Source organism: Poecilia reticulata, chromosome 10, assembly GCF_904066995.2.
Source record: "Poecilia reticulata chromosome 10, P_reticulata-male-v2, whole genome shotgun sequence".
Classification (NCBI taxonomy): domain Eukaryota; kingdom Metazoa; phylum Chordata; class Actinopteri; order Cyprinodontiformes; family Poeciliidae; genus Poecilia; species Poecilia reticulata.
In genome coordinates, this window is record NC_088839.1 from 19744332 (window position 1) to 19757018 (window position 12687).

The 12687-nt window shown below is 38.1% G+C and overlaps 1 protein-coding gene across 1 annotated transcript in view; it reads left to right on the forward strand.

Moving 5' to 3' along the window:
- LOC103471429 (uncharacterized) overlaps nucleotides 1-12687 on the forward strand; it is a 28195-nt gene that overhangs the window by 13002 nt on the left and 2506 nt on the right. Inside the window, exons 2-6 of the mRNA XM_017307113.2 lie at nucleotides 279-1845; nucleotides 4001-4029; nucleotides 6939-7067; nucleotides 7527-7593; nucleotides 7702-7809. Of these exons, the coding sequence (XP_017162602.2) occupies nucleotides 279-1845; nucleotides 4001-4029; nucleotides 6939-7067; nucleotides 7527-7593; nucleotides 7702-7809 (1900 nt within the window). The remainder of the gene's footprint in view (nucleotides 1-278; nucleotides 1846-4000; nucleotides 4030-6938; nucleotides 7068-7526; nucleotides 7594-7701; nucleotides 7810-12687) is intronic.

A 12687-nucleotide genomic window follows, 5' to 3' on the forward strand; every position in this document is an offset into this window, starting at 1 on the left:
TAACTATTGTATCATCTTGGCTTTCACAAATTGTTTAGTAAGATGTAGGCATTGTAATCTTTACTGTATTCAAATTTCTAACTTTGAAGAAAGTATTTAAAAATAGCTAAAAGGAATCTCACTAGCACTTTTCTGGTATTCAGCAAATACAAATAATTTAGTTAATTCTTACTGACTAATCAAGAAACATGTTCTTTTCAAAGTATCTGTTAAAATGTGTTTTTAACTCCATGTGTGGCTACAATTAGCACATTATGTTTCTTTTTAATTTGACGTAGATATACGAAGCTCGATGAGAGTGATGGGCATACAGACGACAGCCGGGGGCACCATCGCCGCCTCCAGTACAGTGAATATCTCTATGACAGCCCCCATCCCGATGCCCAGTATCTGTACCACCAAGACATTGAGAAACGTTATGACCACCGCACTTCTGTTACCCTCTCCAGGGCCTCTTCCTCTTCACTCTCCTCCACTTCTTCCTCCTCTTCCACTTCTTGGTACACAGAGACAAGTGCCAATGATCCCTTCTCCCTTAAGCATGCTGAGAGGCCGCAGCATTCCCTGTCCTGCTCCAATATCTCAGATGTGCGCAGAGCTTTCAGAGATGATGACAGCAGCGAGCCCATTGTCTTTGCCACAGTCAAGCACAGCAAAAAGGGCAACATTGTTAGCAAGTTGACTGACGGCTCACACCAAAGCAGAAGTAATGATCTCTACGACCTGAACAGAGGTCACAGTCGAAGTGAAGAAGGGCTTCTGCAGTGCAATGAAATAGATGGCGGTAGAGGACGGACCAAAGTGTCTACAATCGACCATGGGCCCTTGTATAAGACAACTAGTCTGAACCGAAGCTTGGCTTTCAGTGAGGAGGATATTGTTTTAGGGGTGCCCAGGGGTCCCAAGAGGGCAGTCTCTTCTAGTCAGTTACCCAGCAAGGGGATACTCAAAAACAAGGAGAATAACAATGACATTCGCAAGGCCAAGTCAATGGAGGTACTTTCTCCAAGAGTCACCACTGGAGAAGGTCAAAGTGGGCAAAAAGGGAAAGGTATCACTCAGGCTGAGATAGAGCAAGCCCGGGCAAACTTTGTGGAGGGAAAGTTGCAGTTTTCAGCTTTTTTAGATGAGATCACAAAACAGGTTATGAGTCCTTCCCAACTTTCCATCTTTGGCGTGAACCCCAACAAAACTACTGAGAAGACCCCTTCCCCAGTCCCCAAACCTGAGCCAGTCAAGCCTGAGCTTCCTCCCAAGAAACACAGAGGTGGGAAACGGAGTGACACCGAGCTGCCATTGAAGCAACACAGCAGGCAGGTGAAACCAACCATCGGCTCGCGAAAACATTCAGACTGCTCCGATTCGGACAGGCTGACAACATACGCAGCAAGGAAACACCGCGGCAGCCCCCCACCTCGTCACTACACGCCATCTGCCAGCCACGGACGGAAAGACAGGAGGCCCTCTCCAACTGGAGACTCCATGTCAGGGGACGGATACGGCAGATATGGGCCTCACCATACAGATGGAACCAGCACCAGTCCTGAACCAGCCCAACCCAAGCAGCGCCACCACCGCAAATACTATCCCAGCAACTTTCAAAACCAAAACCCACATACCCAACACTTCCCTATGCAGACGCACCATGAGGCTGAGCACGGAGGGCCGAGCAACTCGCCGCCACACTCATCTCAGCTTGCAAGACAAGGGTTCGGCTCAGAGTCCTCATCCACAAAGTCCGACTCATCCAGGGGCCGAGACACTGCCTCCACGGCTACCAGCCACAGCTCAGAGCAGGGATGCCAACACCAGTCACAGCCCTTGGGGATCTCTAAGCAGCACAGGGTAAGCTAACACCAATAAGATGTCTGATAGTTTCAGCAGAAAAAAAATCTAAGGCCATAGCTGACTAAAATCGAACTCAAGGTTCTTCATCTGAGCCCTTCCTCACAGTTTTTCACCCTTCAAAGCCCACAGGTGTGAGTGATATTCCAAACCAGGATTAGTTTTCACACGTTGTCTTGACACGTAAAAGTAAAAACAAAGGACATGTTTTAAAAAGGTCCACAAAAGTGGTGTTTGACAAAAGTTGTGCAATCTGTAAGTAAAAAAATCAGCAACAGCCAACCTGATTCAGTCTACAGCACACATTAATGTCAGGTCAAATAGCCCACATTGACCTAAAGTTTATTTAAAACAAAGGGAGTTTTCCGTTGAAATACACACCATGGATGTGTAAAATGTCATAAAACAAGTTTTTTGTTGCAGTACCAAATAAAAATGCAGAACCATAAAATTAATATTTGGAGAATATGTTTTTTCCCCATGTTTTTCATCATCAATCCTTGTTTCTAGTTCCAGTTTCTTTTAACTTTTTAATTATTTTAACTCAAAATAATAGAGGCAACATTAAGACATATCTGCCTTACAACCTTGACTTAGAACTGTGTGTTCGCCATAAATCTTTTGGATTACTAGTTTAGGATTCTCAGACACATTCATCAGCTTAATAATACGCAGGTCATGAAAATTAACATGCATGTTCCTTGCTTCATGTTTTCTTGTCTTTCCCTTTTTTAAGAGAAACTGAGGTACATTTCATGAATGTCATGGGTCAGTATTTAAAAGTTAAATAATACTCTAATCAGTTGAATTAGCATATATTATGAAAATAAACGGGCGCCTTACTTGATTGCATGCTCTCTTGTCTTTCCCATTTTAGAGATAAATTGGCTTTTATCATGGAGTTAGATGGATTACAAAATAAAAATTCCTTGACACTGATTAACTCAATAAATAAGTTATCATTTATAAAGATCAAGGCAAATATATATTGTAGGGAAGTGGGCCTCTGACGAACTTAAGTATTCATTTGATAGACATGCTTATTATTTCTTAATAATAAATATCACTAGGTTTTTTTTTCTCAACTAAATACAGATACTAAAATTAAAGGTTGAAGTTTTCGAATATTTTGCTTTGCATAATAATAATTATAATAATATATATATAATAAACATAATAATTTGCCTGCAGAAGTTCAGAATTAAGTCTATCAAATGACTCAGCAGAGTGAAACTGTTGATTATGATGTAAAATTAGCCCAGATGAAGGTCCTGAAGACAGAAATGGCACTAAATCCCTCCACAGAGTGAAGTGTCCGAACAAATTAAAAGCAGCGTTCCTTCTTTCTTGCAGAGGCAGTGCAGCTGACTCAGAGGGTATGTGTGGGATGTGTCAAATACTCCGCATTGCAAGCTGACTCATCCTCCAGCTATGCAGCAGATGACTGTCTTGTGCTTCTACGGAAAATTTCATTTGAAAGGCTCTAATTTGTCACTATTGTGACGGTTTTGTTTGTTCCTGAGGCGTTGCTCCTTCTGTTCTCTGAAATGACTGTGCATTCAGAAAATGAAACAGCACTCCCACAACCACTCCCATAGCTTATTCCAGATACCTTGATGAGAACTGGTGTGAGGATAATTTTACACATCATTATATAAGACTTCCCTTTCACGGGGTGTTGGAACTGCTCATACACGATGACAACAGGAAAAGAACATTTTAGACACGCAGAACAGATCGGTACTTGTGGGACTCCAGGCATTATTCGATAATTTATTGAATCTCTCAGATCCTCAGTAATGTGGTCGAGGCGTGTCCTGGTTATACAATCTCCGTTGTCCTCGTGACTCTATGCTGTCTCTGTTTGCTTGGTAATGATATCAAGTGAAGCTAGTTCTTTAGTCATAGTTGTTGTCATTTAAATCTCCAAATCTGGAATTTAAAATAAATCATGCAAACTGTGGAGCTTAAGAGCTTTGATTTAGCCACAGGACTGTAGAAATAATCCCTCCCAGATTCAGATACAATCAGATCTACAATTTAGTGAATCTAAAATTCTCTTAAAACATTTGTAAATTATTTATCAGAAGCCTTCTGTCCTTAAATTTCCTGCCATGTCTCACTTCCTGTCTATGTGTTCTTGTCTTTATTGTAGAACATACTGTGCGATCCGGACCACCTTCAGTAAGTGTCCTCTGTGTTTGTCTTTTTTCTCTCTTAATTCGCTCTGTGAGAGGATTTATTGATCCCAATAATGAGTGTTCTCCTGTTTAAAAAAGGAGGGGAAAGTTTTGTCATGGAACTAATTTATGTAACAAACTCGATCTCATCGCTAATGCAGTCGCATGAAAGGATGTGGGGAAAAAAAATCATCAGAATGACTTTTTATTTATATAATATATTTATGATTATATATTAATACTTCTATTTGCCACATTGTCAGAGATGACACATAATTTAAACACTAGATTTTGTCAATTTTGCACCAGTAAAGACCTTTTTTTATTTTTGCAAATTTGTTCATTATTATATATTAAAAGTCAGAAATAAATTCCTCTATTACCTCCTAATTCATTCATTAAAAAGTACAAAGACTTTGAATCCAGATGACGGGTTCTGTACGGTCTGGTCCTTGATTTCATTCCTATTTTGTAAAACATAAATCATTGATTGGTACTACATATGTCTTGTTAATGCAGTAAAAACTACACCAGTCTCCTTTAGCTGACGGTTTTCACACAGGAAAAATCAAGTAAAGACCTGCAGTAAACGGTCCAGTTTAGGAATTGAACTAGAGAAAGCTGCAGTGAAATTTTCAGTTCCCAGTCAGAAATGCATGAAAAATGGTTAGAAATGCAACAAAAAGCAGGAATTCTGAGTTGTGTTCTTGATAAAGCTTTAAAGTTTACTGAGTGTCATGTGGCTGCTGCTGCACATAACACTGTGTGCAGGTTTCAGATATGAACTATCAGCTCTTCTGACTCTCGTTTTAAACCAGTGGAACAGATTGTACTATTCAGTCTTGATTAGCAAACATTTCCCTTCAGTTTTTCTGATTCATAACATGAAGAGGAATACATGATATCTCTTTTGATTGACATAAGCAGCACAACGACTTGCAACCAGGACACACTGAAATCAGCTTTGACACACTAATTCCCTTATCAAAGTCCCAATTCTGAGATACATTGATATGACAAGTAGATTAGGCTGCAAACTAAAAGTCTCTTCTTACAGTATTTTTACATGAACAGAGTTTATTTTCCTCTTTTACTTAAGGCAGAGAAAACCCACTGCAGGCTTTATCATATTAACCATGCCCACTTCCACTTTCTGACTAATCACAATTACAACTGAAAAACATTTGTGCTAGTATAGCAAGACTGGCCCAAAAATTACTTTCTCTTGCTTTTGCAGCTCCCGGAGGTAGAACATTATTTTATGTTCTTGCAGAAACGGTCTTGGCGTTAAATGGGAAACCTGGTCTAGTCAGAAGTTGCAGTTTTTGAATCCCAAACCAGAAAATAAGTAAATAAAAAAATAGGACCAATTTAGAAACTGAAATTGTTAGTCCTGGTGAGTTGGAAGTCCCCAAGAAGTCCCAAGGTCAGATATTTTAATATGCCTTTCTTTTGCATCAAATGTAGGAAAGGTTTCCATTGGTGTACTGACAATGTTATTGTACAGTCTATTTCCATCCAAATTGACCAAATGTGTGAATGCTTAAAATAGAGAAAAATGCATAGTTATTGGCTTGTTTTACTAATAGTTGTTTGCACCACAAGAAAAGTCAAATCACACTGGTTTTCCAGCTTACATGTACAATATGCTCAATACGGTGACGTAACGACCACCTCTAAAGCTGAACTTCCAAAGCAAAAATGCTCTCAGTAAATGATATATAGGTTTGGTTGAAGGACTAATGAAAGATTTTTGTTATGGTGAATAGATTTGTACTCAGAGTTTACATTTTGGAGATTTCTTAGGAAAGAATTTTCACATTGAACATCTGGGATGTCCTCAAAAAGCCTCTCAGGTAGAAATCCAGTACGGGTTTTAACAGTTAGAGATCTGTCTGTTATTTGATTGGATCTCAGTAAAGCAGTGGTCAGAACTCACTGAATTCAGAGGTCGTTCAGTAGACACTTCTTTATTATCAAACATGGCTGCTCCATGTATAAAATGTAGTGAAAGTTTTGGGAATAAATAGTTCATTTCTTTTGTCTGTGCTGTTCTGTCTCTTTGTCCATGTTTTTCTGGTTCATACAACAGAAATATGCTCTGCTAACAGTTTTATCTCCAATAGTTTTCCTACTTTGAAAGGGAAAGCATTGAACTCAGATGTGATGCCAGCCCTCGACCCAAAGACTGACTTTCAATCTCCATGTGAATGTAGCATTTGAAGTGTAGATTAGTTGTAGACGGAAAATGAAACCAGAACCTTCTGGTTCATCGTAAACTACAAAAATGAAACAGAAGGATTTCTGATGCGGGAATTCCTGCATGGAAAGTCCCCAGAGTTTGATATCCAAAATGGCTGCTGCATATCTAAAACCTTTGGACTGTTTTTATGTCACAGGTACACAGATCTGAAGAGTATGTTTGTGTCCATTACTGCTTAAATGGGTTGATCGGAGGCAAATACATTGCTATTGGTTTGTAATGCTAGCAGCAGTTAGCACCTCAACAACGAGACAATCAAACTGATTACAGCAGCTACAATAAAGCCCAAATCTCACATCTTGCCACCAATACATAGTGGAACCATCAAAATTCAGATAGACACATGCAGTAACATGTGATGAGCATATTTATATAATCTAATAGGATTGTAGGTAAAATAGCTTAGGATTTTTGCCTAAGAGTGGTCCTTTCTTGAAAATGACAATTTAAGATAAAACTGCTATGGGTGCAACAGCAGGGGCTGATTAAATTTACCCAACAATAACTCAAAATAGGATGTTTGACAATATCCAAGTGCTACTCAGATTTCCCTGATATCCTTTAGCCCTGTCTTTGCAGCACAAAGCAGATATCTGCAGTCCTTATTTATGGAGTCAAGCTGTCCTCCCCTCCCCCATCTCTGTGCTCAGGGCGTTGCAGGAGGAGAATGCTGATCTCCACCAGAACCTGCTGCAGACCGTGGTTTGCATTGAGAGCCTGGAGGCAGAGCTGCAGAGGACCAGAGACGAGCTCAGTCATGTTAAGGAGAAATATAAAAGGTGATTTGTGCAGATAAATAAGGCAGATCTTTAAATGTGCAGCAAGATGACGCAAGTCACAAAAAATACCACATGTAAGAGGCAATCACTGTAATGCCAGGCCTTGCACAAGGATGTTATGGATTAAAGAATCTATGCAGCATTCTGCATCAGCAATACGAGCCACAGAGTTTACCAAATTAACAGAGAGAGGCCAACTAAAACCATCCACACTCGCTGGTCAGGCCTGAATCTGTTACCAAACAACTGCTGCTGCATACTAAGCACATACCGGTCGTTCCTCAGCATGCTGCAGCTACTGGGATGAATGGTTGCCTCACACTGGGCTCCAGTTGGGAGTCATTTGTTGCACACTCATTATTTTTAAGTGTACGTTTGCTACTCTCAGACAGCTGCTATTGCATGTCCGGAAGCCCAGCTTAAATAATAATTATGTATTTATTTTCTGTTGTTACAAAGCCTGCTGCAGACGCATAGTGGGACAAAAGAGGCAAATAATCTACTGGGAGAGCACCTTCACAAAGCGGTGAGACTTTGGGTGCAATAATAATAAAAAGATTAATGTGTCTTGTTTTGCAACTTGTTGCATTAAAAGCCTAATGTATCACTCTGTTCTTCTCCCGTGTGTTTGCAGTCGGAGAGCCTGAGCAGCGAGAGAAAATTTCTGCTGAATCGCGTCTCCCAGCTGGGCTCAGAGCTGAACGACGCCCACAGGACCATCGCAGCTCTGGAGAACATTAATGTGGGTATACTGCCATCTAATGGACACGTATGCACACTTCAACTCAAGGTCAACCAAAAGCTGTCCTGGGGAGAAAAACTCTGAAAATACTAGCACTATTTTACCAAAAGTAAAGATGGATCACCAGTATGTCTGACATCTGCTACTTCACTTTTACTGACTTTTATTTTATTACCACCAAATACACATTATTTCTAATGTTATTTCTAATAATGTGTATTATTAGAAAACATAATCTTTGTTTATTTGCATAATGCATTAAGGTAAAAACATTTAGATAGCATGGCTGATAATATTTTTTATTGTCTTTCTCTGAAGTTGTAGTGTGCAGTAGCTACTTTTTAGTGCTGCAAATTCCAACAAATATCAACTAAAAACACAAAATGTTGGAAGTTATACATAAATATAATGGCATTGTGAGGGAGTATGATTATTCATAAATTAAAGTTTATGCAGGGGTTGCCAACAAATAAAGAAATTTAACATATTTGCAAAAAATATAATATAAAATATATTGTGCATATGGTGGTAAAATTTTGTAAATATCTGTAGTTTTGGCAGCCTGAGGTTCTTGTCCTTGAGGACGCATTGATTGGGTGTGAGAATGTAAAAAGACAGCTATTATTTTTGCCCTAAACAGATTTGAACTTTATGGAAGAGGGACAATAAGAAAACTGTTGCTAAAAGAAAGCTGGATGGATCTACAAGGCAAATCACATGAACCTGAGAGTTGAAACACCTCATTTCTCAGGTTTAAATTTGTAAAAACAAAAACTGAAAACCCTAATCTTGTTTGGTCATGTCAAGTTCTAAAAACTTCAACCAGCCAGTTCTTCTTCGTTGGTAGTTTATTAAAACAATGAGAACTTGAGAACATTGTCACAGTGAGAGAGTATGTTTTACAGTACACGGACGTGTTAATTAGAGCACAATGGTTGGTTAGTCCATAAGATTACCTAACTGGTTTCCTGTCCTAATTTGATAATCACTTACACATTACATATTATGAATTAAAATGGTCCAGACTCTGTTCTGAACAAACTGTTTTTGTTCAGAACAGAGAATGTGCACAGATGATTTGACCAGAGTATCTTATCAGCTGATCGCTCTTCCTGCCAGTATTTGACCCAGCTTGGTGTATTTATCAAACACACTGGGTCACAGTGACTGCTCCCATGATCCTGTTACTGACAATAATAAAACTGGCGCTCATAAAAGTATCCATATCCTCCTTTCAGGCATCCAAATCCCCATCTCTAAATGAAGGTTTTTCTACTAAGCTAATAAAACACATCAAGATTTGTGGCTAAAATGTACAAAACGTGACAGCACTTTTGCAAGTTGTATCAATCTAGGTTAAAAAAACTTCTTTAACATTCAATGTTATACTGATTTTTGTGTCTCTAAGTCATTTGAAAAGGTACAAAATCCAAAGTGGACGTTTTTATTGATTAGGTAAGCTATTAAAATCACATGAAGTTTTTGTTCTGCTGATCTCACCACATCTCAGAGACAGACTCTCTGTCAGGTTGTTTCCAACCTTTATACTCTCTGCAGCATCTGCGAGGTGGATTGGTCTCACTGACGTAGCAGGATATCATTTTATCACGGAAAGAAAAAAAAGAGTAAAAACGTGTTGAAAACAATTATGCTTGATTTTGTTTGATTTTGTTTTGGTTTCTGTACACCAAAACCAAAGGTTACCTCACAGGAAAGGCGGAAATGAGTGTAGACACAGACTGAGGGATCAAAGTGCTTCATGGGAAATACAAAGACTTCACATACTAAACAATCATCATGAGTTTGAACAAATTCTGACATTAAACATCTTAATGTCTTAAATATGCTTCAGAAACTGAGTATTTTGAATAGAGTTGGAGACTTCTTCCTGCTGCAGAGTTGAAATTAATCTAATTTAAAGTAGAAAAGGACAAAACAACAAGGTCTGTGGGCTTTAAGTGGTGCAGACTGCCATTTGTCACCCCTAAGGAGCCTATCAGGACTTTATTTCAGGGGAAATTGAGAGAAAAGTCATGGATGCAGGGCATCAGCCTCTTAATGACTCTTTTTTAAAGTCTCAAGTAATTATCTGTTTTGTGCAGGAGGGATGTGCTAAACAGAACAATCTGTTTTATCTAACAGAGCTGGAGTTGTCCTCCTTATTCCAAACTGGAAAAACTTTGTGAAGTTTTAAAATAGCAGAGCATCTTATATTCTATGCTTATGGTGCAAAAGTTTGAAGTCATCTATATTTACCATTTATTTCCAAGAAGCATGAGTTTCTTGTAATCTAACAAAAGGTAAAGAAAAGGTTATTTCTCTTTTGTATAGCATAGTTATTGATGGAACAAGCTATTTTTAATTGCTAAAATAAAAACAAAAAACAAGCAAAATTGTGACATCAAAACTGTGGCATTGTCACAGTAAAACAAATAACAAAATTTAAGCAAATCAAAAACCAAAACATGATAGGAAAGACACATCAGTTGTTGCCTTTTACAGAAAAGCTGCTGTCAACAGTAAGGATTTTAAAGAGCTTCCATTTTCTGACGATTTCAGTGAGTTGGTCCAAAAATACTGAGCGTAGGAACTCGCTGCTGCCTCCTAGTGTCGGTTCTGGTTCTGTGAACAGGTCTCTGATGAGCTGAGGGGTTTGCATGTTTCATGAAATACATTTAGACCCAAGAAAAACTCAGTGCCTTCTAGACCATTAGCATAATTTTACAATCCATCTGTTGACAAACAGGACAGGATAGTGTAGGAAACTGGCTTAAGGACTTGTGTAAAATTATTTTCTGGGGTTAGTCAGGACTCTGGATTAGATCTGAACTGCAGTGTCCTGCTTCGAAAAGCAGCCATACACTCTGTTTTTAAGTGGATGGTTTGGGTGATTTCAGTCTGAAGTCTTCATGTTCACCTTCCTCTGTGGTATTTAGCTCCATGGAGCCTACTTCAGGTTTATCTTCTAACCTGTTATTTTCTGCATTAAGCTGGAGGAAATTCTGACTCGTTTACTCACATTATATTGTACAAACTGATTAATAGAGGACAACATATAAAGTTGCATGTTATTGGCAGAGATGTTGCAGAAGGTGTTGTAGTACTCCATGATCTAATTAAAAGAGGTCTTAGTACATTGCCTTGAGGTACCCCATATCTGAGCTGTGTTTGCTATGATTTTAAATTACCGAATGACACAAAGATTTATTTGACACAAGTCTCTGTCAAATAAGACTGATTGCTGTTGAGACGTCCTTTAGGTTCTTTAATAATCCATTCCCAGTGCTGTGATGTGATTAAAAATATGATTGAAAACCATCAAAGATCATTTTTTGAGATAAACCAACATTTCAATTATCTTGGCCCAAGACATTAAATTAGTAAATTAGATAGGGACTGATGATTAATTATCAGGGAAGCATCCAGATCAGTGCTTAATGAAGGGATACTGATCCATCTTTATTCATGCTTTAGAAATAGTTTTTCCTCTAAATCACAATTTTCTTTTTATTTTCTGTGGGAAAATCTTCAGACCTGGCTCTTCTTTGTCTTTCACTTGTTCACCTTCCTTAAACTTAAGTACAGATCTTACAGTCAAGTCCTAAATGTTTAGCATTTCAAAACATTTGTAGAAATGTTAAAATGTGGAAATGCAAAAAAATGTTTGTTGCACAGATGAACCTCAAATAGTTCCATGCAGGTCTTTCATAATGTCACATGCAGTTTATTGCAACATAATAGCTTTGGTTTCTTTACAGTTTCACACTAAGACAGTAGGGAATTACGTTTATTACAAGCAGAAACTTGAATTACACAATTAATTATAGTCACATGTTATTTAATGATGTGATTCTGAATTGAAAGGTCATTTTTAAATGAAAATTGTTCAAGGTCTTCAGAAGGATTTCCCAGATTTTGTGTGAAAACCCATTTTGATAAAGTTATACTGAGATTCATGTGTGGTGTGTGTGCTCCGTCTTGATTGGTTTGTCATTTTGGTCCGCTGTAGTAGTTCTAAATCTAAATCTGAATCTGGTCTTTGTTATATGTTTCTAAGCTCCAATTATCTACAGACTGAAGAATTGCCCCTTCATCTGAACAAAATAAACTATTGTTGGTTTAGAGAGTGTATCTGCACATCAGTGATCAAGTCTTTCCAAAGATTCTCAACTGGATTTAGGTATTAACTTGGAGCATTTTAACACGCATGTATATTTTTTTTCAAAGTGGGAGCCGCAGTCCCTTTGAGAGCCACCAGGGGGCGCTTTGGGGTCTCAGAAAGCTGGAGGGTATCTATGGAAAAAAATAAAATAAAACATTTCAAATACTTTTTTAATCACAACTTTTTAATAAAAAATTTTTAATCATGAAATCTAATCTGTTTTCAGTAATTTTTATAAAATATAAATTAAAAAAACTTACTGCATTATTACTTTGAAATACTCATCGTGTTGATTGGCTGCCAGTGAAATTCACGGGGCCATTTCGCTCCTCAAGCTAGCTTAGCAAGCGCAAAATGGACAAGATCTTGACAATATGAAGACCAAAGGAAACGCCCTGCTGCAAAAAAAATCCTTAGAAATTCACAAAAAACTAAAATCAGAACGTATGAGGCAGCATTTATGCTAAATAAATGAATTAATTATTGAATAGTGAAAAAAGTGAGAAAAACATTTAAAAGTTGCTGTTTCTTTACATTGTCTGAGAGTTTACAAAGGGATCTTCACAGAGAAGCTAATTGTTTGGGGGGCCATGACATGGAAAAGTTTTGATCTAAACGTATCAAAAACCTCTATTTTGATCTAAACCTTAAATATACCCTGCATGTATTTAAGGTTGTTGTCCTGCTGGAAGGTGAACCACTGGGAATGTAATTAA